The sequence below is a fragment of the Octopus sinensis genome, linkage group LG2 (genome assembly GCF_006345805.1).
Source record: "Octopus sinensis linkage group LG2, ASM634580v1, whole genome shotgun sequence".
Classification (NCBI taxonomy): domain Eukaryota; kingdom Metazoa; phylum Mollusca; class Cephalopoda; order Octopoda; family Octopodidae; genus Octopus; species Octopus sinensis.
Window position 1 is genome coordinate 33,348,315 of NC_042998.1, and position 26,944 is coordinate 33,375,258.

The 26,944-nt window shown below is 38.0% G+C and overlaps 1 protein-coding gene across 1 annotated transcript in view; it reads left to right on the plus strand.

Moving 5' to 3' along the window:
- Positions 1-25,321, plus strand: part of LOC115232487 (carbohydrate sulfotransferase 15) — a 104,606-nt gene extending 79,285 nt beyond the window's left edge. The window contains exons 3-8 of the mRNA XM_029802387.2: positions 758-1,091; positions 7,620-7,715; positions 9,956-10,112; positions 16,673-16,829; positions 19,142-19,289; positions 24,563-25,321. Coding sequence (XP_029658247.1) covers positions 758-1,091; positions 7,620-7,715; positions 9,956-10,112; positions 16,673-16,829; positions 19,142-19,289; positions 24,563-24,762 — 1,092 coding nt within the window. The 3' untranslated portion in view covers positions 24,763-25,321. The remainder of the gene's footprint in view (positions 1-757; positions 1,092-7,619; positions 7,716-9,955; positions 10,113-16,672; positions 16,830-19,141; positions 19,290-24,562) is intronic.
- The last annotated feature ends 1,623 nt before the right edge of the window (positions 25,322-26,944 follow it).

Below are 26,944 nucleotides of genomic sequence, written 5' to 3' on the forward strand. Positions count from 1 at the left end.
AGCCATTCGTTCATTTGTGTGCGGCTCATACACTCCTCTCCATGCAATTTCTGCAGCTTTCCGTAGACCTCTGAGCCGGTATCGCCATGACAACTTTCTCTGTCATGGTCAATGCAACGATCACACGCTACACACGCTCCTTCCAAGCAATGCTGTAAACAGCAGAAGTGAGCTAGAACGTTAAAACTTAATGCTCATGCACAGCATAGTTCAGGATCAATTTATACCAAGCGGCTTTACTCTGTGTGCTTTAGCCCCGTTACTATGCTAACAATCCGGATTGATCAGACCTCGTATTATGGTAAATAATACAGTATTTTCTATTCTAGCACAACATCCACTTTTAAGTGTGGATAAACATTGCTATTTAGTATTGATATTGCTTCTATCGAAGGCGGCGAGCTGGCAGAATCGTTAGCACGCCGGGCGAAATGCTTAGCGGTATTTCGTCTGCCGCTACGTTCTGAGTTCAAATTCCGCCGAGGTCCACTTTGCCTTTCATCCTTTCGGGGTCGATTAAATAAGTACCAGTTACGCACTGGGGTCAATGTAATCGACTTAATCCGTTTGTCTGTCTGTGTTTAGCCCCTTGTGGGTAATAAAGAAACAGATATTGCTTCTATCGCTATTAATTATGTTTTTGATGCAATTTAATTCAAAGTTTTGAAAAATAAACGTCATATATTGTCAATTAAAAGCAAAAAAAAAAATTAACCTTCTAATTTTTATCTTTGTGTTTTTTTTTTCTCTTTTAAAGGATGTACCCCGTTATTTGCTCAATTACCGCAACCCCTGTTGGCTTGAAACTATACATTCAGCTGGTGTCTACGTAGACAACCCTTATTTAAGTTTGACAGAGAACACACAGAAAGAAATGATTCGATTAACCGTGAAATGGGGGAAACTACTCAGCAAGACAAACAGCAGCACAAAACCGAAACGGTTACGGTGTCTTCCATATGTTTATGTTGCTGGCATGCCGAAATCAGGAACCACGGATTTCTATCGACGCCTCAATGTGCATCCCGATATTGTAAAAGGACAAAGAAAAGAACCTCACTGGTGGACGAGAATGAGGTTTATTGAACTTAGTGAGTAATTTTATTACCTTATTACCTCCGCCTTAGTGGAGTTTATCTTAATATTTTTAATGCGATCCTACTCTTTACTGTACTCTCCCCTATTGTCTTCTTTCTCATCCTTTCTCTAATTCCCCTTTTCTCCTCTTCACCATCTTCTTTCTATCTGTCTGTCTCTCTTTCTCCTTTACACTTTCTCTCATTGCTCACACGTGACCACCATCCATCTTTCTTTTCCTCATGTGATGACCTTTCATTTCCTTCATGGCTGTAGTAGAGACTGCACGTATTCCATCTGTCTCTGTCTTCTTTCTTTCCTCTTGTCAAAGAGAATATTTCTCCAGCATTCACTATTTTACCTTCGTCTGGTCTAAAGACGGAGGTATTGTTTCAGTTGTATTTGTTTGTTTGCCCGTGGACAAGATATCTCAAGAACCACTGGATGGATTCGAATGAAGCTTTCAGGAATGTTTGGCCTCATGACTGGCACGACCTGATTAGATTTTGGTACCGGACAAGAACTCTGGATTATTTTTCCCGTGTTTTTACTTAATTTTTGAGAGCGGTCGGGTTCATTTTTAGTATTCTTATCCGTGTGACTAGTCGAGTTTATTTCAGATATTCTCATTTTAAAAATCATCTCTGGCTAATCGTTGAGAGGACGTCGGCGTTGCTTTGTCGGAGGTTTACGCTCTCTGAGTGCTCTTGTTACCTCCGCTAAGGCGGAGGAATTGTTTTCAGTCGAGTTTTTTCTTCTTTTTTTGTCCGTGGACAAGATATCTCAAGAACTGCTGGATGGATTCGAATGAAACTTTCAGGAATGTTTGGCCTAGTGACTGGCACGACCTGATTAGATTTTGGAATCGATCCGGTATCGGACAAGTATTCTAGATTATTTTTCCGTTTTTCTTTTACTTAATTTTTGAGAGCCGTCTGGGTGATTTTCAGTATTCTCGTTTTTGAGAGCGGTTGAGTTTATTTCAGATATTCTCATTTTAAAAATCATCTCTGGCTAATCGTGGGAGAAGTTGGTGTTGCCTTGGCGGAAGTTTGTGCTTTCTGAGTGCTTTTGTTACATTTTTAATTGGACATATGGCTTTATGGTGAGAAGTCTACTTCACAACCACACGATTCTGTGGCCAGCCCAACTGCATGGCACCTTGGGCAAGTGTCAGGCAGACCAAAGTCTTGTGAGTAGATTTGGTAGATGGAAACTGAAAGAAGCACATCATGTATGTATATGTGTGTGTCTGTGTGTATATATATATATATATATATATATGTATGTATGTATGTATGTATGTATGCATGCATGCATGTATGTATGTATGTATGTATATATATGTACGTATGTGTGTATGTATGTATGTATATATATATGTACGTATGTGTGTGTGTATGTATGTATATATATGTACGTATGTGTGTGTGTATGTATAGATATATGTATATATCCATATATATGCATATGTACATATATGTATATATGTGTGTATATATGTCTGTGTGTGCTTGTGTATAAGTCGGAGGGGGACGAGATAAACTACCTGCTTCAATTTGCTATAAAAGCTGGTAGTAATTTTACCTTGTCCTTATTCTTAGTGCAACTTGCAGAGGGTCAAAGTTGGTAACAAAAACAGGACAGTAGAGACATGCAAGGAAACCAAACCAAAGCAAACATTTACATTATTTGCATTTGTCGGATATTTCTCCTCATCTTGTTTGTTGTTAACACAACGTTTCGGCTGATATACCCTCCAGCCTTCATCAGGTGTCTTGGGGAAATTTCGGACCTAGGTTCTCATTCCTAAAGTATTTTTCGATGTCATTATTATTCAGGTCACTGCCTGGAATCGAATTTGGAATCTTGGGGTTAGTAGCCCGTACTCTAATAATAATAATAATAATAATAATATCGAAAAATACCTTAGGAATGAGAACCCACGTTCGAAATTTCCCCAAGACACCTGATGAAGGCTGGAGGGTATATCAGCCAAAACGTTGTGTTAACAACAAACAAGATGAGGACAAATATCCATCAAATGTAAATAACGTAAATAATTCCTCATCTCATAAATATAAAACTGAAATCAAACATGGAGGGTCGTTAGACCAAGTGAAGGTAAAATAGCGAATGCTGGAGAAATATTCTCTTTGGCAAGAGGAAAGAAACAAGATGGAGACAGATGGAATACATGCAGTCTCTACGACAGCCATGAAGGAAATGAAAGATCATCACATGAGGAAAAGAAAGATGGATGGTGGTTATGTGTGAGCAATGAGAGAGTGTAAAGGAGAAAGAGGGAGTGAGAGACAGACAGACAAACAGATAGAAAGAGGATGGTGAAGGGGAGAAAAAGAAGAATTAGATAAAGGATGAGAGAGAAAGCAATAGGGGGAGGGAACAGTAAAGGGTAGAATCGCCTTAAAAATATTAAGATAAACTTCCTTGGAAATAGATGCATGGCATTTAATCAAATAATATATATATATGTATATATATGTGTGTGTATGTACGACTAAAACAAGTAAACGATAAAAAAGGTAAATGATAAAGGATATGAAAATATGACCGAGACGACTTACTGCAGTTCCGATAAAATCTGCTCAGATGCATTTGCCAAATTCATTTAATACCTGTAAGACAGTTTGAGAATGTTTTTTTTTTCGTTTGTTTTCAGTTACAATCTCAACATACATCTAGAATATTCTTTCAGTCTCTCACTAGCCAGTAATGAACTAGATGTTCCTAAAAAAAGTTTCTAGACACACAAAATATCTGGCCAACAAATGCTTGTCAGGACATAAACAGCTATCATCCTACAGGTATCTTCACCTTTATTCTTTTCTACTCTAGACACAAGAACCGAAATTTTTAGGGAGGTGGGGTGCCTGTTGATGAGATCAACCCCAGTACACAACTGGTGCTTAATTTATTGACCCCGAAAGGATGAAAGGCAAAGTCGACCTCGGTGGAATTTGAACTCAGAACGTAAAGACAGACAAAATACTGCTAAGCATTTCGCCCAGCATGCTAACGTTTCTGCCAGCTCACCGCCTTAGAGTTACACATACCTTATACCGCATACCTGGACACCTGGATCTAGTTTGGTTGTTTGTAGCTGGAGAAACAGACCATTCTACAGCATTGCAACCCAGCTTGATTTGGTTGGAACGGAGAAGGAATAAGTGCAGGAATAAAGTTTCCTAAAGTGGTGCCAACTTAGGTCCATAATTTTTTACTAATAAGGTTGATTTCTTCAAAATTAATATCGGCACAAACACTGGCATAATAATGGTTTCAAATTTTAGCACAAGGCCAGCAATTTCATGGGAGGTATTAAGTTGATAACATTGAAACCAGTATTCATCTGGTACTTATGTTATTATCTACCTTGAAAGGATGAAAGGCAAAGCTAACCATGGCAGAATTTGAACTCAGAACCACGAAATTCTGCTAAGCATTTTGCCCACATTGCCACTGATTCTGCCACTTAAATGCAGGTGTAATAATCCTTTCTACTGATAGCACAAGGTTTGAAATATGGGGAAAGGATTAAATCGACCACAAGATTTTCACTGATACTTAATTTATCAACCCTGAAAGCATGAAAGGCAAATTTGACCTTGGCAGAATTTGAACTCAGAACGTAGCGGCAGACAAAATACCTATTTCTTTACTACCCACAAGGGGCTAAACATAGAGAGAACAAACAAGGACAGACAAACGGATTAAGTTGATTATATCGACCTCAGTGTGTAACTGGTACTTATTTAATCGACCCCGAAAGGATGAAAGGCAAAGTCGACCTCGGCAGAATTTGAACTCAGAATGTAATGGTAGACAAAATACAACTAAGCATTTTTCCCAGCATGCTAACAAGTCTAACAGCTAGTCACTGTAAATACAGGTGTAATAATTATTTCTGCTCTAGGCACAAGGCCTGGAAAATTTTTGGGGAAGGGGGCTAGTCGACTATATCGACCCCAGTGCATAACTGGTATTTATTTCATCAACCCTATAAGGATGAAAGACAAAGTCGATCTCAGTGGAATTTGAACTCAGAATGTAGCAGCAGACGAACTATCACTAAGTATTTTGCCCAGCGTGCTAATGATTCTGCCAGCTAGCCACCTTAAATACAGGTGTAATAATAGTAGTAATTATTATTATATAAGCACAGGAGTGGCTGTGTGGTAAGTAGCTTGCTTTGCAACCACATGGCTCCGGGTTTAGTCCCACTGCATCACACCTTGAGCAAGTGTCTTCTACTATAGCCTCAGGCCGACCAAAGCCTTGTGAAGGGATTTGGTAGACGGAAACTGAAAGAAGTCTGTCATATATATATATTTCTTTACTACCCACAAGGGGCTAAACACAGAGGGGACAAACAAGGACAGACAAAGGGATTAAGTCGACTACATCGACCCCAGCGTAACTGGTACTTAATTTATCGACCCCGAAAGGATGAAAGGCAAAGTCGACCTCGGCGGAATTTGAACTCGGAACGTAACGACAGACGAATTTCGCCCGGCGTGCTAACGTTTCTACCAGCTCGCCGCTAACGTTTCTACCAGTCTGTCATATATATATGTGTGTGTATGTTTGTGGGTGTGTGTGTCCAACACCACTTGACAACTGATGCTGGTGCATTTACATCCCCGTAACTTAGCAGTTCAGCAAAAGAGACTGATAGAATAAATGCTAGGCTTACAAAGAATAAGTCCTGGGGTTGATTTGTTTGACTAAAGGCGGTGCTCCAGCATGGCCACAGTCAAATGACTGAAACAAGTAAAAGAAATAAAAGAATTACAAGTATGGCAGAATCATTAGCACACCAGACTTTGTCCTTCTGCCTATCATGAGTTCAACTTCACTCTAGTCGACTTCGCCTTTTATCCTTTCAGGGTCAATAAATTAAGTACCAGTGAAACACTGAGGCTGATGTAATCAACTAGTCCCCTCCAGCAAAAATTTCAGGCCTTGTGCCTCTATTAGAAAGAATTATTATTATTATTATTATTATTATTATTATTATTATTATCATTATTATTATTATTATTATCATTATTATTATTATCATTATTATTATTATTATTATTATTATCATTATTATTATTATTATTATCATTATTATTATTATCATTATTATTATTATTATCATTATTATTATTCAGTAGTTTTATTTTTATAGCGTGCTTTCACTTCACTACTGAGCGCAGCTCTGTGTGCCTTGGGTATGTGCTGTGATTTGTTGTGATGCTCTGGTGGTTACTGTATTGAAAGTGTTCTGCGTAGGATTATTATTATTATTCAGTAGTTTTATTTTTGTAGCGTGCTTTCACTTCACTACCGAGCGCAGCTCTGTGTGCCTTGGGTATGTGTTGTGATTTGTTGTGATGCTCTGGTGGTTGCTGTATTGAAAGTGTTTTGCGTAGGATCTGTGCAGTGCCCAGTAGTGCAATTTTCTGTATGTTATATGTGTTTGTAAGTCCTGGTGGTTATTATTATTATTACTTCAATCAAATCTGATGAATTCAATAATGGAAAAGTAATATCTCAGATCAGTCCAAAAATGATTTTTATAATCATTTCATTTTGGCAATGAATTTTTTCCGTTTCATACACTGATTGAGAGGGAGATTCCCTGAAAGGATCTAAATTCCTTCTCTACATCTTCCCCATGTGTAAGGGGTGGTTAGAACTCATTTCTGGGAGCCAGAAAAATAACATAAAGATTCTTTCAGTTTCTGCCTACCAAATCAGCTCACAGGGCTTTGATCGACCCAAGATTTACAGCATAAGACACAAGCCCAACATGCCACGCAATGAGACTGAATCCTGAACCATGTTGTTGGGAAGGCAGCTTCTTTATTTCATTAAATTTGCCACAAGGGCAACACACAGAGAGAAGCTTGAGGGCTAGACAGAGACATTAATGGGATGAATGATGATGATATAAGGATGATAAGGATGGGAGAAGACGAAAAGCGCCCGCCGACTTTCGCTTCTCTAAAACATTGTTCTTTTTTTCTTTTTTTTTTAAAAAACACAATGAGGCAATAAACCTCTTACACAGTTCAAAATTAAAAATAAAACACAAACACAAGGCAATAATCCTCTCACTTTTTACATTTTTAGTCTCTTTTTGAGGTAATACACCTCTTCAATTTTTCCGCCCGGCCAGGCTCCTCGCTTCATCAAAGCACCCGGTCCGTTCTGAACTTAAAGGTATCAACATAAATCTGAAGGAGTCCTTTGGGAAGAAGTTCATTATCCTGCACAGATTGTTCTCCCATATGACCTCCGCAGCCACTTGTGAAGGCCACTCAGGGTCCTCTGTGTAGGACAGAAGCCCCTCCCACCGGCACTTCCTCTCAATTTTTTTGATTTCATTTTGCAAGGTTCCTCCCTTGTGGAAGAGAACCAAAAATTCCTCCTCCAGCAGCACACCTGCCAACCACACGGTCACACCCGCACCAGCAACACTATTATTCCATTGCTTTACTCAAAAATTGTGTTTTCTTCTTCTTTTGTAGAGAGGACCAATCGCTCATCAATTAATATTTACATTGATTTATTTGATGGGGCAGCTGAAAAGATTGAAGTGGATAAATCTCACTCAAAGATTACAAGTAAGCCCACGACAATTCCTTTCTCATTGTACACTTTTTATTTTGTGCTTTATGCAAAATACTTGCTTTAATAAATATATTTTTATGTCATTATTCAAAATGTTTGACAGAAAATTTTGAAACATCATGCACACACACATAAACACTCATATGCAGCCCCATGTTAACCAGTTCACTGTTATCTCCCCTTTCAATGGCCTATTCTTTCCAGTCATTTCAACATGTAGAACCTTTAATCCTGATACAGTTTATTTTTCTCTCTTTACTCTTTTACTTGTATCAGTCATTTGACTGTGGCCATGCTGGAGCACCGCCTTTAATCGAGCAACTCGACCCCGGGACTTATTCTTTGTAAGCCCAGTACTTATTCTATCGGTCTCTTTTGCCGAACTGCTAAGTGACGGGGACATAAACACACCAGTATCGGTTGTCAAGCAATGCTAGTGGGACAAACACAGACACACAAACACACACACACATACATATATACGACAGGCTTCTTTCAGTTTCCGTCTACCAAATCCACTCACAAGGCTTTGGTCGGACCGAGGCTATAGTAGAAGACACTTGCCCAAGGTGCCATGCAGTGGGACTGAACCTGGAACCATGGGGTTGGTAAACAAGCTACTTACCACACAGCCATTCCTCCTTCTCACACCTTTCTGTCAAAGAGCATAAAGCTTGAGGCGTCAGTCTTTTCCATTTTTCCCAAGCATCAAATGAATACATGTGATTGTTGTTCCCTCACCTCTCTGTCTTTTGCTTCCTGTATATTTGATCCATATATATATGTACATATATATGTACATACTGGGTAATCCCATGAATAATGTGGTATTTTTAAAATTCTTTTATTTTTCAAAATTATGATAAACAAAGTTCTTTTTTAATCTAAAATATACTCTCCTTCATTTTCTACTATGCTCTTCCTGCTATTTGGCAGACTTGCAAGGCCCCTCTTCCAAAATTCACTTGTCCATGACGATAAAAATAATCCTCCAGTACTGTTCTGACCTTGTCTACAGAATTCATATTTTTCTTGTCCAAATGATTTTGAAAACTGTGGAATAAATGATAATCAGATGTGGGGCATCGTTTCTCATTCAAACTGCTCCAGCCTTTAGAATGTCATCCTCGCTGTATGTGGCGGAGCATCATCCTGGTAGAAGAACACCTGTCGTTTTGAAATCAAAGATGGTCGTTTTTCTTCTAGCACTGACTTAAGCCACTCAAGCTGCTTGCAGTAGATCTCCTTTGCTATCATTTGATTTGGGTTTAAAAGTTCAAAGTGGACTGAACTTTTCATATCCCACCACAGATAACAACACCTTACGTGGGTGAAGACCTTTAGCTTGGGATGCCAGTGTTTCTCCTTTCCCTACCCGTTTTCTTCAGTGCTTGACATCTTTATAAAGAACCCATTTCTTGTCACCAGTCACTATTCGGTCCAATAAAGGTTCATTCATGAGACGTGACAGCAAAGAAGAGCAAACATTCACTCTCAGCCTGTGATTAGACTCAAAGAGTGTGTAAGGAGCCCATTGACCCAATTTGCTGACTTTTCGATGGCACACAAGTGTCGACGAATGGTTGAATGACCAAATCCAAGTTTCTCTGATAGTTTTCCAACAGTTACAATGGGATTTTGTTCCACCAGAGTTTGCAGGATGTCCTTGTCAAGCTCTACAGATCTTCCTGGATGAGGGTCTTCTTCTAGGCTGTAGTTTCTGGTTCAGAAGTTCTGGAACCACCATTGACACTGGTTTACACTTATTGCCTGATCCCCATATACTGCATTAATACACGCATGTATGTATATATATCTATGTATGTATATATGTGTGTGTGTGTGTGTGTGTGTGTATATGTGTGCATTTGCAGATTCTATGAATAAAGTATTACTATTGGAGTAATTTCCCATTATTCAGCAGTTTTTTTTCCATAGTGTTTTGTCTTAATAACTGATGAGAAGCTGGAGCAGACTTCAGCCCCAGTATCCGAAACTCTGAGTTTTATTATGACAACCAACTAATTGTCACATATTATATTTATAGATAAATTCCTCTATTTTACATAATATCGAGGTCTCATTCATTCTTTTGTTGTCATATTATTATTATTATTAATATAAATATATATATATATATATATATATATATATATATAATATATATATATATATATATATATATATATATATATATATTCCAAGTATTACAAAGTTTTTGTTTCTTTACAAGGTGATTCAAGTGCTTCAACATTATGGGACAATGATTTTTGGCGTTCATTCCCTGGCAATGCTAACCTAGATGAACCAGAATTGTTAAACGCTCATTATATTCATCACTTTACACCTGACATTAAAATCATTGTACTTCTAAGAAATCCTATCGAAAGGTAAGCCTCTTACATTGCAGATCATCAATCAATATTTATGTGTTACCACGGGAGTAGGCAATATATTTTTGCAAGTATATATATAGTCATTTATTCTTTTACATATATTTTACTTATTTCAGCCCATGTGGCTGTAACCATGCTGGAGCACCAGTATATATAGATGTGTGTGTGTGCGTGTTTGTATGTATATATTTACATATACATACATACATACATACATGCATGCATGTATGTATATTTTTGCATATGTGTGTGTGCATGTGAATACACACATACACATGCATTATATGTACATATATATGCACACATACATTATATATACATATATATACATATATATATGTATATACATATATATATATATATATTACTCCTTTACTTGTTTCAGTCATTTGACTGCGGCCATGCTGGAGCACCGCCTTTAGTCGAGCAAATTGACCCCGGGACTTATTCTTTGTAAGCCCAGTACTTATTCTATCGGTCTCTTTTTGCCGAACTGCTAAGTGACGGGGACGTAAACACACCAGCATCGGTTGTCAAGCGATGGTGGGGGGACAAACACAGACACACAAACTTATACACACACATACATATATATATATACATATATACGACAGGCTTCTTTCAGTTTCCGTCTTCCAAATCCACTCACAAGGCATTGGTCGGCCTGAGGCTATAGCAGAAGACACTTGCCCAAGGTGCCACGCAGTGGGACTGAACCCGGAACCATGTGGTTGGTAAGCAAGCTACTTACCACACAGCCACTCCTGCGCCTACTTAATAAAAAGGGTTCAGCAAAGAATTTGCTTTACCACATACCAAAGTTTAGAAATGTGGTATGTGGTAAAGCGAATTCTTTGCTGAACCCTTTTTATTAAGTATTACTTAAGTTTACCGTAAGTTTTTTCATACCGAATTCTACTTGGTGAAATTATTGATTACTTCTTAATTAATTAATTTTACCCTTTGTTATTATATATATATATATATATATTAGCGGTTCAGCAAAAGAGACCGATAGAATAAGTACTAGGCTTACAAAAGAATAAGTCCCGAGTTGCTCGACTAAAGGCGGTGCTCCAGCATGGCCACAGTCAAATGACTGAAACAAGTAAAAGAGTATATATACTACACACACAAACATATATAAGTATATACATCATTGTTTTCATCTCTTAAGATGGATGCATGCATGTATATCTGGATGGATGGATGAGTTTTCTTTGCATTTTATTCAAGTTCTTTTTGAGAGTGTTCAAGCTGATTGCTAACAAAGTGACAAGTTGCATAAATCCAAGTGTGTGCATCTGTCCACATAGAACCTCAGATTGAGAATTTTCGGAATGTCTTAGAAATCTTATGCCACAAATAGAGTGGATTTTGGAGAATCCGTGTCAAGTTCTTTTACTCTTTCTTCATGAAACCGAATAGTTCTAGGTTTTTATGTAAATTTGTTTGGTACATAATAACCTAATGTACCTATGATGTATTTATGTATGTTTGTACGCACATACTTGTGTGTGTGTGTGTGTGTGTGTGCGCGCGCACGCGATCAGACTTTGAGGAATGAAATCATAAGTAAATGCCGTGTCCGGCGACGAGAGAAGATATAAAGCAATCCGGCTGAAGCTGTTCTTTTTGTGTAAATGATACAACTTGGACATCTAATTTCTACAAATGCCATTGGTTCAGACTGTCAGTGGACTCGCGGTCGAAGGATTGCGGTTTCGATTTCCGGACCGGGCGTTGTGTGTGTGGTTTATTGAGCGAAAACACCTAAAGCATCACGAGGCTCCGGCAGTGGGTGGTGGCGACCCCTGTTGTAATCTTTCACCCCAGCTCTCTCTCACTCTTTCTTCTTGTTTCTTGAGTAACGCTGCGATGGACTGGTGTCCTGTCCAGCTGGGAGGAACACATATGCCACAGAAACCGGGAAACCGGGCCCATGAGCCTAGCTAGGCTTGAAAAATGCGTATAAATTTATAAAAATCAGACTGTTAAACGTTATATTCTCACGACACAGCAGTGACAATTTAAGCCTTGCCACACATTTCTTCCAGAGCTGAGGAAGAAGAGAGATAACTCTAGATCATATTATATTGTTATGGATGTATTGCCTTTCAATTATCTTTGACACGTTACTTTACCCACTGTTTATCATATTTCTGGTGTCCCGGAATCTTTTAATTTCTAATAAGATTTTTCCTTTTTTTTTTTTTTACTGTCATCCATATCCTTCAGCAAATTGTTTAAACAATTACATTTCGCTGAAAGTATGCAAGAGAGATAACTCTTAAATTGTTCCATTACTTCCCTTCGATTCATTTAAGAAATTTTAGTTGGTGTCTTGCTTACGCCTTTTAGCTAACTTAAAATGCGGAATGTGATTGATGTAGGTTAGGGAACGAATCGAAAGGCCTTGCTGATCCATCCCTCTACTTCCTCATACTAAATCCTAACACATATTGTTGTATTTCGGGACGGTCATTTTGTTCCCATTTTTTTCGATAAATAAACAGACGCACTGTATATTCGTTCTTCCCTCGTTTATTACTGTTCTTATTCTAACTCATGTCCATTGTCCAAAAATCTTTCGTCACACACCTGTGACTTCTTCTGTGACACTTTTCGTCTTCGTGTGTGCTTTTGTTCCACTTATTTCATCCTCAACACTAATCCTAACACCTTTTTCCTTTTCAATCATCTTTTAAATATCAATGAAATGAATACGATATTGTATTTATTGGTGCAAGCATATAGTATGCGGTCTACCACGTTGTCAAACAGTATAGCCAGGGTTATCTACCTTAAACGTTCAGTTCGCAAAGGAAACCAATTTTCCCATTATACGGACATTAACAACAAATTAAACTGCAAGCTGAGCTTCAGTGAGATTTTAGAACTAATATTTTTCTTTGTCATGGATATACAGGAGTGGCTGTGTGGTAAGTAGCTTGCTTACCAACCACATGGTTCCAGGTTCAGTCCCACTGCATGGCCCCTTGGGCAAATGTCTTCTAGCATAGCCTCGGGCCAAACAAAGCCTTGTAAGTGGATTTATGTGTGTGTCTGTGTGTGTATGTATATATGTATATGTTTGTGTGTCTGTGTTTGCCCTCCCAACATCGCTTGACAACCAATACTGCAATACTAGTGTGTTTACATCCCCATCACTTAGCGGTTCAGCAAGAGAGACCAATAGTACTAGGCTTACAAAGAGTAAGTCCTGGGGTCCATTTGCTTGACTAAATGTGGTGCTCCAGCATGGCCTCAGTCAAATGACTGAAACAAATAGAATACCACAGCAGTGACTCTAACAGTAAAATCTAAGAATACAATGTCTGATACAATATTTGCCGTGAGGTGTGTGGGGCCATTGTTTATCATGAACCACGAGGGAAGATGGTTGGAACAAACGATAATCCCATTCAGATCGACGAAGCAGGATTTGTTGGTCGACGAAAATACAACTGAGGAAGAATGCTAAATGGCGATAAGTCTCCTCCCTTCGAAGACAGTGATGCAGAAGAACGAAACAACAGGAATCATGGACGTAGAATTGATGGGTCATGGGTTTTGGGTCTCAAACAAGGCTCAGACTGTCGATACTTTTGTGTGGAATGGCATGACGGGAACAGTCTGATCCCAATTATTGAGAGAGAATGTGAAAAAGGTTCATTAATTCATTCAGATGAGTGGCCTGCTTATAATAATTCAAATGTCATAGGTCATCACCATCTGATAGTGAACTATGAGCGACATTATGAGGGGTCCAGTGACCGGAGCACACACTCGGGTCATTGAGTGATCATGGTTAGATGCTAAAACTATGATTCTGAAAAAAAAAATGATCTCTGAATTATCTTAAGTTTTTTATCTCTGAAATATCTGAAAGATAAGGTAGATAACTCTGACTGACACCGTGGAAAACCGCATACTATATACTAGCAACGAATTTATTTAAGTAATCCCATTGTAGTTAAGTGTGAAATCGCTTTTGCAGAACTGGTAAAGGGAAGTCAGAAAGAAACTGAATAACTGCTTTACTCTAACTTATACTTGTTCCTTTGCGCTCAGGGTTCAAAATTATATTTTTAGAATCAGTAATATAAATACAACAGTGGAGGCGCGTGGCTTAATGATTAGGGTATCAGCACCATGATCGTAAGATTGTGGTTTCAATTCCTGGACCGGGCAACGTGCTGTGTTCTTGAGTGAAACACTTCATTTCACGTTGCTCCAGTCCACTCGGCTGGCAAAAATGAGTATCACTGCAATGGATTGGCTTCCTGTCCAGCTGGGGAACACATATGCCATAGAAACCGGGAAACTGGGCCCATGAACCTGGCTAGGCTTTAGAAGGGCGCATTTATTTATTTTATTTAATATAAATACAATTACACAATGAAGTCTAATCAACTAACAATGATATCTTATTGATATAAAAATTGGTAAAAAAAAAATAAATCAATACTGTTACACGTTTGCTGTGCACCCACAGGATTTTCCGGCTTGATCTAATGGGGCAGGGCTCTTGCAAGTGTAACAACGGAATTCTTCGAGAGGGAAATTTAGCTTCATGTGTGTACGTGTGTATGTATGAGGAGGCACATGGAGATTACATGACTGGCTTGCATTTATCAGTTTCCATGCACAAAGCATTAGCCAGCCTAAGGATACGGTAGAACTCACTTGCTGTGGCATGACATCGAACTCAGAACCCATGTAATTGTGAAGTGACTCAGCCTTTTAGCATTTAACCCTTTTGATACTAACCTGCCTGAAACTGCCTCCGGTTCGTTAGTACAAATGTCTTGTTTTCATAAGTTCTGAATTAAAATATTCCACCAAACCTTTGTCACAATTTATGTTCCTAACACTAGCTTAATGATAACTAAGTTATTTTACTAAATTCTTTGTTATATTTCGAATTAATTGAAAGAAACACAGAGCAACTCCATAGAAATATAGTAACAGAAGGGATAGAATATAGAATAGAGAAACAATTCTTAACCCTTTTGATACCAACCTGCCTGAAACCACCTCTGGCTCTGAGTACAAATGTCTTGTTTTCACAAGTTCTCAATTAAAATCTTCCACCAAACCTTAGTCACAATTTATGTTCCAAAGAGTAGCTGAATGATAACTAAGTTATTTTACTAAATTCTTTGTTATATTTAAAATTAATTGAAAGAAACACAAAGCATCTCAACAGAAATATGGTGACTACAGAGTTAAACAGCCCAAAACTATCCCAAATATTCAAACTATCCCAAATATTCAAACTATCCCAAATATTCAACCTGTTTTATGCTCAAACCAGCTAGATCTGACCTTTCAGATCACTGAAATCTCATAGCTACAAGATAATCCCTTCTACTGGAAGCACAAGGCCTCAAATTTGAGGGAAGGGATTAAGTCGATTACATTGACCCCAGTACGTAACTGATACTAATTTTATTGATCCCAAAAGGATAAAAGGCAAAGTTGACCTCAGTGGAATTTGAACTCGGAACGTAATGGCAGATGAAATACCTATTTCTTTACTACCCACAAGGGGCTAAACACAGAGAGGACAAACAAGGACAGACAAATGGATTAAGTCGATTAGATCGACTCCAGTGCATAACTGGTACTTAATTTATCGACCCCGAAAGGACGGAAGGCAAAGTTGACCTCAGTGGAATTTGAACTCAGAATGTAGCAGCTGACAAAATACCACTGAGCATTTCGCCTGATGTGCTTATAATTCTGCCAGCTCGTCACCTTACATAGTTACAAGATAATAAATGTTTAATTTCGAAACAATGTGAAGAAGTAAGTATTGCATTTAGTAGAATAATTTTGATGCTAAAAGGGTAAACCCCTAAAAGAAAACGAAAGATAAAACTAATCTCTTGGTTTATTCTGATCCTTCATTTCACATTCCTTCAAGACATCTTGGATTGTCTTGGAATTATAATGCAAAAGCAACAATGTTCTGTTACATTGCTAATGTCCTAAGGAAAAACATATACATCCCACTTCCAGTTTAACCCTTTTGTTACCACATTTCGGTTGAGATACTCTGTGTTTCTTTCAATTACTTTAAATAGAACAAAGAATTTAGTAAAATAACTTAGTTATCATTAAGCTAGTGTTAGGAGCATAAATTGTGACTAAGGTTTGGTGGAAAATTTTAATTCAAAACTTATGAAAACAAGACATTTGTACTCAGAGCCAGTTTCAGCTGGGTTGGTAATGAAAGGGTTAATCACTCTTGAATTAGAGGGGTTTATGTTGTTGTTATGACAGAGCCCTGCTCTTGAAGTTCTGAGTTCAAATCCTGGCAAGGACAATTTGCCCTTCAGTCTTTTAGAGAAGATAAAATAAAATAAATTGTTAAATACTGGGTTGATCTGATCAGACTAATCATCTCTTGATATTTGTATCCTTTTGCCTATGAGAGGAATTACTGTATGAACACACCACCACAACCACCATCATCATCATCATCATCATTATCATCACCATCATCATCATCTGATTTATTTCTTTATTCTGTTTTTTCCCCCTAGACTCTTCTCCGACTACTTGTATTTTGGCAAGCTCAACAAATCCGTGGAAAACTTTCATGAGAGAGTCGTGGATACCATTGCATTATATGAAAACTGCTTCAAAAATGAAACGCTACGGAAATGTGCATATGACTCCAAACTAGGGCTTCTGTCGGGAGTAAGTGGCAGATATTTTTCTCCTTAATGATATTAGCACAAACACCACTCTCAATGTAGTTTTATGTTATACATACATGCATACAAGCATGCATGCATGCATGCATGCATATATATATATATATATATTATATATATATATATATGAACAATTTCAGCATGGAAGGTGTTTATAATCCATTTAAGAAACACATGAAATCCGTTAGATTCACTTCAACATTTAAATTTAATTTGTCAAAATATTTTCATCGCTTTGAGACCGCCACCTATTCACCTACAAAATTCCGTGCTTATAAACACCTTCCATGCTGCAATTGTTTTCGTTCCAGTACATGATCTCAGATCAGGTCACTTGCTATGCAAGTACATCTCCATAATATATATATATATACATACACATATATATATATATATATATAATATATATATATATATATATATATATATATATATACACACACCAAAGTCTACCTGCATAAATCAAAACTAGTCATGAACTTACCAAGTATATACATATAATCTTTTTTAATTTTCTTACCAAATTTACCTGCATAAATCAAAACCAGTAAATTTTAATCTATTTTTCAAGAATGCTTTTTCGTATATTTTTCTAATTTTAAAAAAGCATTCAATATATCATAAAAACTTTATCTTCTCCATTTCTGACGAGCGGCAGTATTGTTTATCAGTGTGTATCAACAATGGATTGATTCCATTATAACGATAATATTTCCATGAAACGATTGTAAGATGCATTCATTAACAAATTTCTAAACTGTCACATTTCATATATTCACATATATTTTTAACACAAAACTATTTTAAACATATATATATCTTCATGAGGAATTTTTTGACATTGAATCTCATGCTATTATTTCAAAATACAGCATATATATATATAGATAATATAAATTGGACATGGGCAATCATTGTATTCTTTCTTGTCTTGAGGTTCACAGCCAAACTGCGGGGTGGATTCGCATAAAAAGTGGCACATATGTGGAGATAGGTGCATAGATTGGAATGCAGTTTGTATTTTTTTCCTAACCCTAATACTTACCGAGAAAATTGATTAAAACTTTTTCTAATGGAATTCCCCTCTTTCTTCCGCCATTAAAACAACCAGTTGCTTCTACTTTAGCCTTGGGCCAAACAAAGCCTTGTGAGTGGATTTGGTAGACAGAAACTGAAAGAAGTGTGTGTTTGTGTGTCTGTGTTTGTCTCTCCAACATCGTTTGACAACTGATGTTGGTGTGTTTACGTCCCCATAACTTAGCGCCTCAGCAAAAGAGACCGACTGAATAAGTACTAGGCTTACAAAGAATAAGTCCTGGGGTTGATTTGCTCTGACTAAAGGTGGTGCTCCAGCTTGGCCGTAGTCAAATGACTGAAACAAATAGAAATAAATGAAAAATAATTCTCCTTTGGTAATTTTTAATTTTTACGATAAAAATAAATGGGTATTGTGTGCGTTTTCTGTTTTTCATAACTGCATACCTACTTTTGCACCTGTCCTGTATGTCTTGGTGGTGGGCTGGCAGAAACGTTATCACCCTGGGTAGGATGCTTAGCAGCATTTTGTCTGTCTTTATGTTCAGAGTTCAAATTCTGCAGAGGTTGACTTTTGCCTTTCTTCCTTTTGAGATCAACAAAACGGGTAACAGCTGAACCGTGGTGTTGATGTAAATCACTCCACTGTCTCACTCCACTGAACTTGCTGATTTGGTTCCAAAACTTCATGCCACCCTACAAAACTTTGTTTTGAGCATAAAACTAATTTTCCGATAATGATTACTAGCAGCTAAGCCCAGTTTCACCTGGTCTGTTTGGATGATGTGGCTGTGATAGTTTTTGGTCAGGCATAATCTATAACAGCGTTTGTCAACCTTATCATTTTGGGTCAACCTCTTTCGATTGGAGCCTCCAGTAATATGAAAATTTCTTGACCCCACCCTGTCAGAAAACAGCTTCTAAGCAACTGGTTGTTTTAATGGCAGAAGAAAGAGGGAAATTCCATTAGAAAATTTTCAATCGATTTTCTCGGTAAGTATGGGGGTAAGAAAAAAAAATACAAACTGCATTCCAATCTATGCACTGTCTCCATATGTGTGCCATTTTTCATGCAAATCCACCCAGCCGTTTGGCTGTGAACCTCAAGACAAGAAAGAATACAACAATCACCCACGTCCAATTTATATTATAGATTAAATGCAAGCAGAGAATAACTTCTTACTAAAAAAATTATAATAATAATAATAATAATAATAATGTAAACCATTTATTGTAAGATGTATTTGTTTTTTCTTTCAGGTTAGACTTCGTATAGGCCTATACTGGATCTACTTAAAGGACTGGTTCAGTATTTTTCCAGTGAAAAATTTCTTAATCATTCGAAGTGAAGATTACAAACGATGCGTTTTATGTGTCTTTAAGAAAGTCTTTCGCTTCCTTGGATTAAGTGAGTATTAAAAAGGGTTATAGGAAATCTTCCAGTAAACGTTTTTACCTTAGGAAAATTCAGCAAAAGAAATTTCATTTTAAATGACCACATCATGATTTTTGCTTTAATGTTTGGCATTGAATAAAGACATGACTATTTAACCCTTTCGATACCAGCCCGGCTGAAACCGCCTCTGGTTCTGTAGTACAAATGTTTTGTTTTCATAAGTTCTGAATTAAAATCTTCCACCAAACCTTAGTCACAATTAATGTTCCTAACACTAGCTGAATGATAACTAAGTTATTTTACTAAATTCTTTATTATATTTAAAATAATTGTAAGAAACACAGAGCATCTCAAAATAATATACAGTAATAATAGGGTTAAGGCTTTTATAAAACTTTTTCATCATTCCTATTTTTAATTTTCAAAAGAACTGATATCACACACTTTATTATTGTCCATATGGTGGATTTGTTTTATAGTGGATTTTCCTATTCAGCAAAATTTCTGACAACAAATTTTCCACAAACAATTGAAAAGATCAACAAAAGCTATTTCCATTTAATTTTTTAATCTAAAATCATTTTTTTTTTTTTTGTAGCTTTGAGTGTGTCTTATATGGAGGTTTTTCTCTTGAAATGAATCATCATCATCATTATCATCGTTTAACATCCGCTTTCCATGCTAGCATGGGTTGAATGAATGACTAAGGGCCGGAAAACCAGATGGCTGCACCAGGCTCCAATCTTGATCTGGCAGAGTTTCTACAGCTGGATGCCCTTCCTAATGCCAACCACTCCAAGAGTGTAGTGGGTGCTTTTTACGTGCCACTGGCACGGGGCCAGTCAGGCAGTACTGGCAATGACCTCACTCGAATCTTTTACACATTCCACTGGCACAGGTTCCAGTAAGGCGATGCTGGTAACGATCACGCTCGAATGGTGTCTTTTACATGCCACCAGCATGGAGGCCAGATAGCCACTCTGGCAATGATCACGCTTGAATGGTGCTCTTAATACCCTACTAGCACGGGGCTCGAGTGCCAGTAAGGCGACACTGGTTACGATCATGCTCGAATAGTGCCTTTTAAGTGTCACTGGCACAGAAGCCGGTCAGCCGCTCTGTCAACAATCACACTCGTATAGTGCTCTTTGCACCCCGCTAGCACGGACGCCAGTCATCGAATTTGATTTTGACTTTGATTACAGCAGAATAAAAATTCAGTTGCCAGCTCTACTCCCCTTGTTTCTTCGTTACAGCTTAAATTACTTGCCTTAATCAATAGACCAATACACCAGATTGAGTTGTCCATGACATACTAAATGGTTTCAAAAGGCTTTGATAATCATCATCATCATCATCATCTTCCTTTAATATCTGCTTTCCATGCTGGCATGGGTTGGACGGTCTGACTGAAAACTTGTAAGCTGCGGAGCTGTACCAGGTTCCAGTCTGATTTGGCATGGTTTCTATGGCTGGATGCTCTTCCTTATGCCAGCTACTCCAAGAGTGTATTGGGTACTTTTTATGTGCCAGTTTCACAACACCAGCATCAGTCATGGCTATGATATCACTTGGCTTGACCGGTCTTCTCAAGCGCAGCATACAAACCAAAGGACTCGAGCATTTATCACTGCCTCTGTGAGGCCCAACATTCAAATGGTACATTTTATGTGCCACCAGCATGGGTGCCAATTACTTGGCACTGCTATCAGCCATGACTACAATTTCACTTGCCTTGACTGGTCTTCTCAAGCACAGCATATCGCCCAACATTCAAGGGTACAGTTTGCAAGTCAGTTATGGGAGGCTGGCATCAGCCATGACAATGATTTCACTTGGGTTCATAAGGATGAAAGATATTTTTAGTCATTGTTTAGCAAGAGAGCCAAGAAATTTTATGAGTTTTGTTAGTGAGTTGAGTTGAGCTAAATTCAATTCATAAACATGTAAAAATCACACATGCTGGTATCACATAAAAAGCACCTGTGCTGGTGCCATGGAATATAAGCAGCCATGGTTACTCCATGTGAAAAGCATCCATGCTGGCTCCACAGAAAAATCTCCCATGTTGATGTCACATAAAAAGTATCCCATGTTAGGAAGGGCATCAAGCCATAGAAACCATAGCAACATGGAAGGCAGCGAGCTGGCAGAAACATTAGCACAATATTTCGTCTGCCATTGCGTTCTGAGTTCAAATTCCGCCGAGGTCAATTTTGCTTTTCATCCTTTCGGATTCGATTAAATAAGTACCAGTTATGCACTGGGGTCGATGTAATCGACTTAATCGCTTTATCTGTCCTTGTTTGTCCCCTCTATGTTTAGCCCCTTGTGGGTAATAAAGAAATAAGAAACCATGCCAACATGGAAAATGGACATTAAATGATGATGATGATGATGATGTGTGCGTGTGTGTGTGCGCATGAGAGTGTTTGCGTTACAACTTTTACGATGGACCAAAACATTATACAAAGACCTCTTGCATCATAACTAATCTTTGTCAGGAATTCTAATGTCATGATTGCTTTTGAGTGTCACCATTAATATGGACATAATGAAACTGTTTGTGAAATTTGGAGTTTGTCATCATGACGAAGATGACTCGAATCTACTTAGGGATGAGATTTGCATTATGAAATAATTCAATAAAAAATATAAAATAAATGGAAAAAGCATTTGAACTAAGTATTATGCATTCCGAGAATTAGCCAAAGTTTTCATAATAATTAACATACCTAAAACTAGAAAGAACTTAAAAAAAAAAAAAAAAAAAGAGGAATTCAGAAACCCATTTGTTTTTATAAATTGTAAATTTGCATAGAAAAGATAAAATGATTGTATGCAAAAAAATTGTATGTAAAAAAAAAATGTATATGTATCAGGCATAGGCATGGCTGTGTGGTAAGAAGCTTGCTTCCCAATGACATGGTCCTGGGTTCAGTCCCACTGCATGGCACCTTGAGCAAGTGTCTTCTACTATAGTCTCTGGCTGACCAAAGCCTTGTGAGTAAATTTGGTAGATGGAAACTGAAAGAAGCCTGTCGTGTGTAGTTGGCATTAGGAAGGGCATCAAGCTGTAGAAACTCTGCCAAATCAAGACTGGAGCCTGGTGCAGCCATCTGGTTCGCCAGCCCTCAGTCAAACCATCCAACCTATGCTAGCATGGAAAGCAGATGTTAAACAATGATGATGATGATTTATATTTGTGGGTCTTTGTGTCTGTGTTTGACCCCCCACCATCGCTTGACAACCAATGTTAGTGTGTTTGCGTCCCCTGTAACTTAGCAGTTTGGCAAAAGAGACTAATAGAATAAGTACCAAGGTTGCAAAGAATAAGTCCTGGGGTCGATTTGTTCGACTAAAGGTGGTGCTCCAGCATGGCCAGTCAGATGACTGAAACAAGTAAAAGAATAGAAAAATCATATTGGTTTCAAATTTTGGCACAAAACCAGCAATTCTGAGGGTAGGTTGATTACATCAACCCCTTAAAGGATGAAAAGCAAAGTGGACCTCAGCAGAATTTGAACTTAAAATAAGGACAGACGAAATACCACTAAAATATTATGTCCAGCATGCGATTGATTCTGCTAGCTCAATTCTTTTTTGTCTTACATAATATTTGATCACTTTTAGCATCTGGTCTCCAATTTTGAAAATTATGGTAATCTGTAGAAGAAATAGTTACCATTGCAGGAATGGATTGAATTCTGTGAAGGATTTAATCCTCACATTGTCTTTTATCTGTGCATATTATTTATGCATGATACACCAGTGTCACATAACCAGCCCCCTAAAAATTTCCTTGGATTGTAGGGTGACGTGCCATGCTTGAGGAGACCTATTGAGTCAAGTACATCATCAAAATGAAATCAAATAGAAATTGTAGTTGTGCTCCCCATGCCAGTGGCACGTAAAAAGCACTATCCAAGTGTGGTTGATAGCAGCCCCCTTGCCCCAACTGGCTTCTGTGCCGGTGGCATGTAAAAAGCACCATCCAAATGTGGCCAATGCCAGCACTGCCTTGACTGGTTCCTGTGCCGGTGGTACATAAAAAGTACCATCCAAACGTGGTTGGTGCCAGGCCCTCTGGCCCCTGTGCTGGTAGCATATAAAAAGCCCCCACTACACTCTCGGAGTGGTTGGTGTTAAGAAGGGATTCCAGCAGTAGAAACATTGCCAGATCAGACTGGAGTCTGGTGCAGCCTCCTGGCTTTCCAAATCCCAGTCAAACTGTCCAACCCATGCCAGCATGGAAAACGGACGTTAAACGATGATGATGATGAATGAAGATACTCAAACTGGAACAAATTTGGTCACTTTCATCTGCTTTTGATTGTCCCAAAAACAAGAAAAGATAGATTAATTGTAAAACCATTGTTTATAACAGATGAGATCCTTTATTTGGAATAACAGTAAACTCTCCCTCAAATAACACTCTAGCATTTTAAAATATGAAGGATACAAAGGATAATGTGATCCTAGGTACATTGTGTCTGAAAAATGCAGATGGGGTGGTATGATAAGTTTCGTGAATAAAGAATGATTAAAAATTAAAGAATGACAACTGATGAAAGCCGAGAACTGAATTGCCATCATGTCGTTTTTAACCCTTTAGCACTTGAACCGGCCACGTTCAGCCAAAGTAGTCTGCCTGTTTTATGTTCAGACAAGCCAGATCTGACCTCTCACACCTACAGTACAATGTCAATCTAAAAATAAATGATACAGTTCTATATTTAAGAGATGAGGAATTATGTACATTATTTACATTTGACGGATATTTGACCTCATCTTATTTGTTGCGAACACAACGTTTCGGCTGATATACCCTCCAGCCTTCATCAGGTGTTTTGGGGAAAATTTTGAACCTGGGTTCTCATTCCTAAGGTATTTTTTGATGTTATTATTCAGGTCACTGCTTGGAATCGAACTCAGAATCTTGGGGTTAGTAGCATGCGCTCTTAACCACTACGCCATATGCCCGTGGGCAATTATGGAGTGAATTTTAGAGCTTTTAAAAATAAATAATCGTGTTATATTATTCTTGAAGCTACAAGACATTATATAATTAATCCAAAGCCACATGAATGAATAAGCAATACATTCAACAGAATATTATGAATGCTAAGGCTTTAAAGGTGAATTTTGCAGACATTTGTGATATTGTCATCAACATTTGGAGTAAAAAAGTGTTTCTTACTTTTTGGAAGACTAACAACTTGCTTCCTCTTCCAAATATATACTCACATTTATTCTGTAAGGAAATGTCTTTCTTCTATTTGCAGAGAAACTGGATAAAGTTAAAGAGCGAACTCTGATCAGTCTTCCCCCGGCAAACACTCGAAAGGATGCTACACGGAATATTGGACCAATAATGAACGAAACATATGCACTATTGCAAAAATTCTATCAACCTCATAATGAGGAATTGGTAAAGTTACTAAACAGAACAGCTTTTAATTGGTCTGATGATACATTAGACTGAAAAGGAAAAGGAACTCACGAGATTCTACGAAGTCTCCAAGCACAAATGCATATCATTTGAAAGAATGATAAATTTAGGGTTTCTTTTCATTTCATCTGCCAGATTTTGGTATATTTCTCACCATTCTTTCCAAACATCTATCAAAAGAACTTTTATTTCCTCTATGAGGATATGTGTCTTTTAAGGTAAAAGTATATTTGGTCACCTCAGTTAATTTTAATTTTTCATTTTTCAATTTTTACATGGCATTTTCAAGAAAATTTGTGTATATTTTAATTCTGAATATATTTAAGTTAAAAACAAATATAATTCTTTGTGGTTACTATAAAAGAAAATGTAAATTTCAAACTTCATTCACATCACTCAATGCACCCGTAAAAACTTTTTACTGCCATCGTTTGCCATGACCACCTGGGTTGGTTACTTAAGCATAAACATTCATAAATACTTACTCTTTTCATTTATTCGTGTCTTAATTTACTTCAATAAAGTGAGAGAGAGCAGTTTCCAAACATAGTAAACAGCTTGCTTCAAATTGTATCACCTCATTTACAAAATAGTCAAACACTGTAAATATTTCAAGTCTAAGTTTATAATTCCACTGTTAAGAATGCATGTCTGTGTGCATGTATATATGCATATGTTGCTTGTTTTATTTTCATTACTTTTAGGCTCTTTTCAGAGTTCAGTTCTATATTTAAGAGATGAGGAATTATCAAGTTGTTGGATCAGGTTATGAAGGTCACGGAAAGGGTCATAGCCCAACTAATTAGGGAGAGAGTTTAGATGAGATGCAGTTTGGGTTCGTGACAGGGAAAAGCACCACTGATGCTATATTTCTGGTAAGACAGCTGCAGGAGAAATACCTAGCCAAAGATAAACCTCTGTACCTGACTTTCGTTGACATGGAGAAAGCCTTTGACAGGGCCCCCCGATCCCTTATCTGGGGGTCAATAAGGAAACTAGGGATGGATGAATGGTTAATGAGAGCTGTGCAAGCCATGTACAGGGACGCTGTCAGTAAGGTGAGGGTTGGCAACAAGTACTGTGTTGCTCTAATTGCTGAGTCACTATCAGAACTAGATGAGAAGTTTCAATTGTAGAAACAAGGATTAGAATCGAAGGGCCTTAGAGTCAACCTAGCTAAGTCCTAATAAGTAGGAAAGCAGGAAAACCACAAACCCCTTCAGGTAGATGGCCCTGCTTGGTCTGTAGAAAAGGCGTAGGTAGAAACTCTATAAGATTTACCCAGTGTAAGCTATGGACACATAAGAGGTGCAGCAATAACAAAGGAAGGCTAACTGGGAAGATAGTTTTGTATGTGGCAGATGCTCGGGAGCAATAAACACTGAAAATGCGCAAAGACCAACTTCCACCACATTCCAGGGAGAAAAACTAGAAGTAGTTGATAGCTTCCATTACTTAGGTGACCAAGTCAGTAGCGGGGGAGGATGCGCTGAAAGTGTAGCTGCTAGAATAAGAATAACCTGGGCAAAGTTCAGAGAGCTCTTACCTCTGGTGGTGACAAAGGGCCTCTCGCTCAGAGTAAAAGGTAGATTGTATGATGCATGTGCATGAACAGTCATGCTACATGGCATTGAAACATGGGCCGTGACTGCTGAGGACATGCATAAGCTCACAAGGTATGAAGCCAGTATGATCTGATGGATGTGTAATGTCAGTGTGCATACTTGACAGAGTGTAGGTACCTTGAGAGAAATGTTGGACCTGAGAAACATCAGATGTGGTGTGCAAGAGAGAAGACTGCACTGGTATGGTCATGTGGTGAGAATAGATGAGGATAGCTGTGTGAAGAAGTGCCACACCCTAGCAATTGAGGGAACCTGTGGAAGAGGTAGAAGCATGACCTTCGAACATTAGGCCTCACCAAGGCAATGACTAGTGACCAAGATCTTTGGAAATATGCTATGTTTGAGAAGAATCAGGAAGTTCAAGTGAGACCATAACCTTGTGGCCTATACCAGGGGTGTAACAAGCCTACTTATGCGTACTTTTTCTTCATTGGACACTAAGCTCTGCTTGCGAAAACCTGTTGAGGCAAGGGAAATTGAATTCAAATTAGATGGCTGACATCTGTGTTAGTGGAGCACTAAGAGTACCATATGAGCGTGATTGTTGCCAGAGCAGCAAGCTGGCCTCCATGCCGATGGCATGTAAAAAG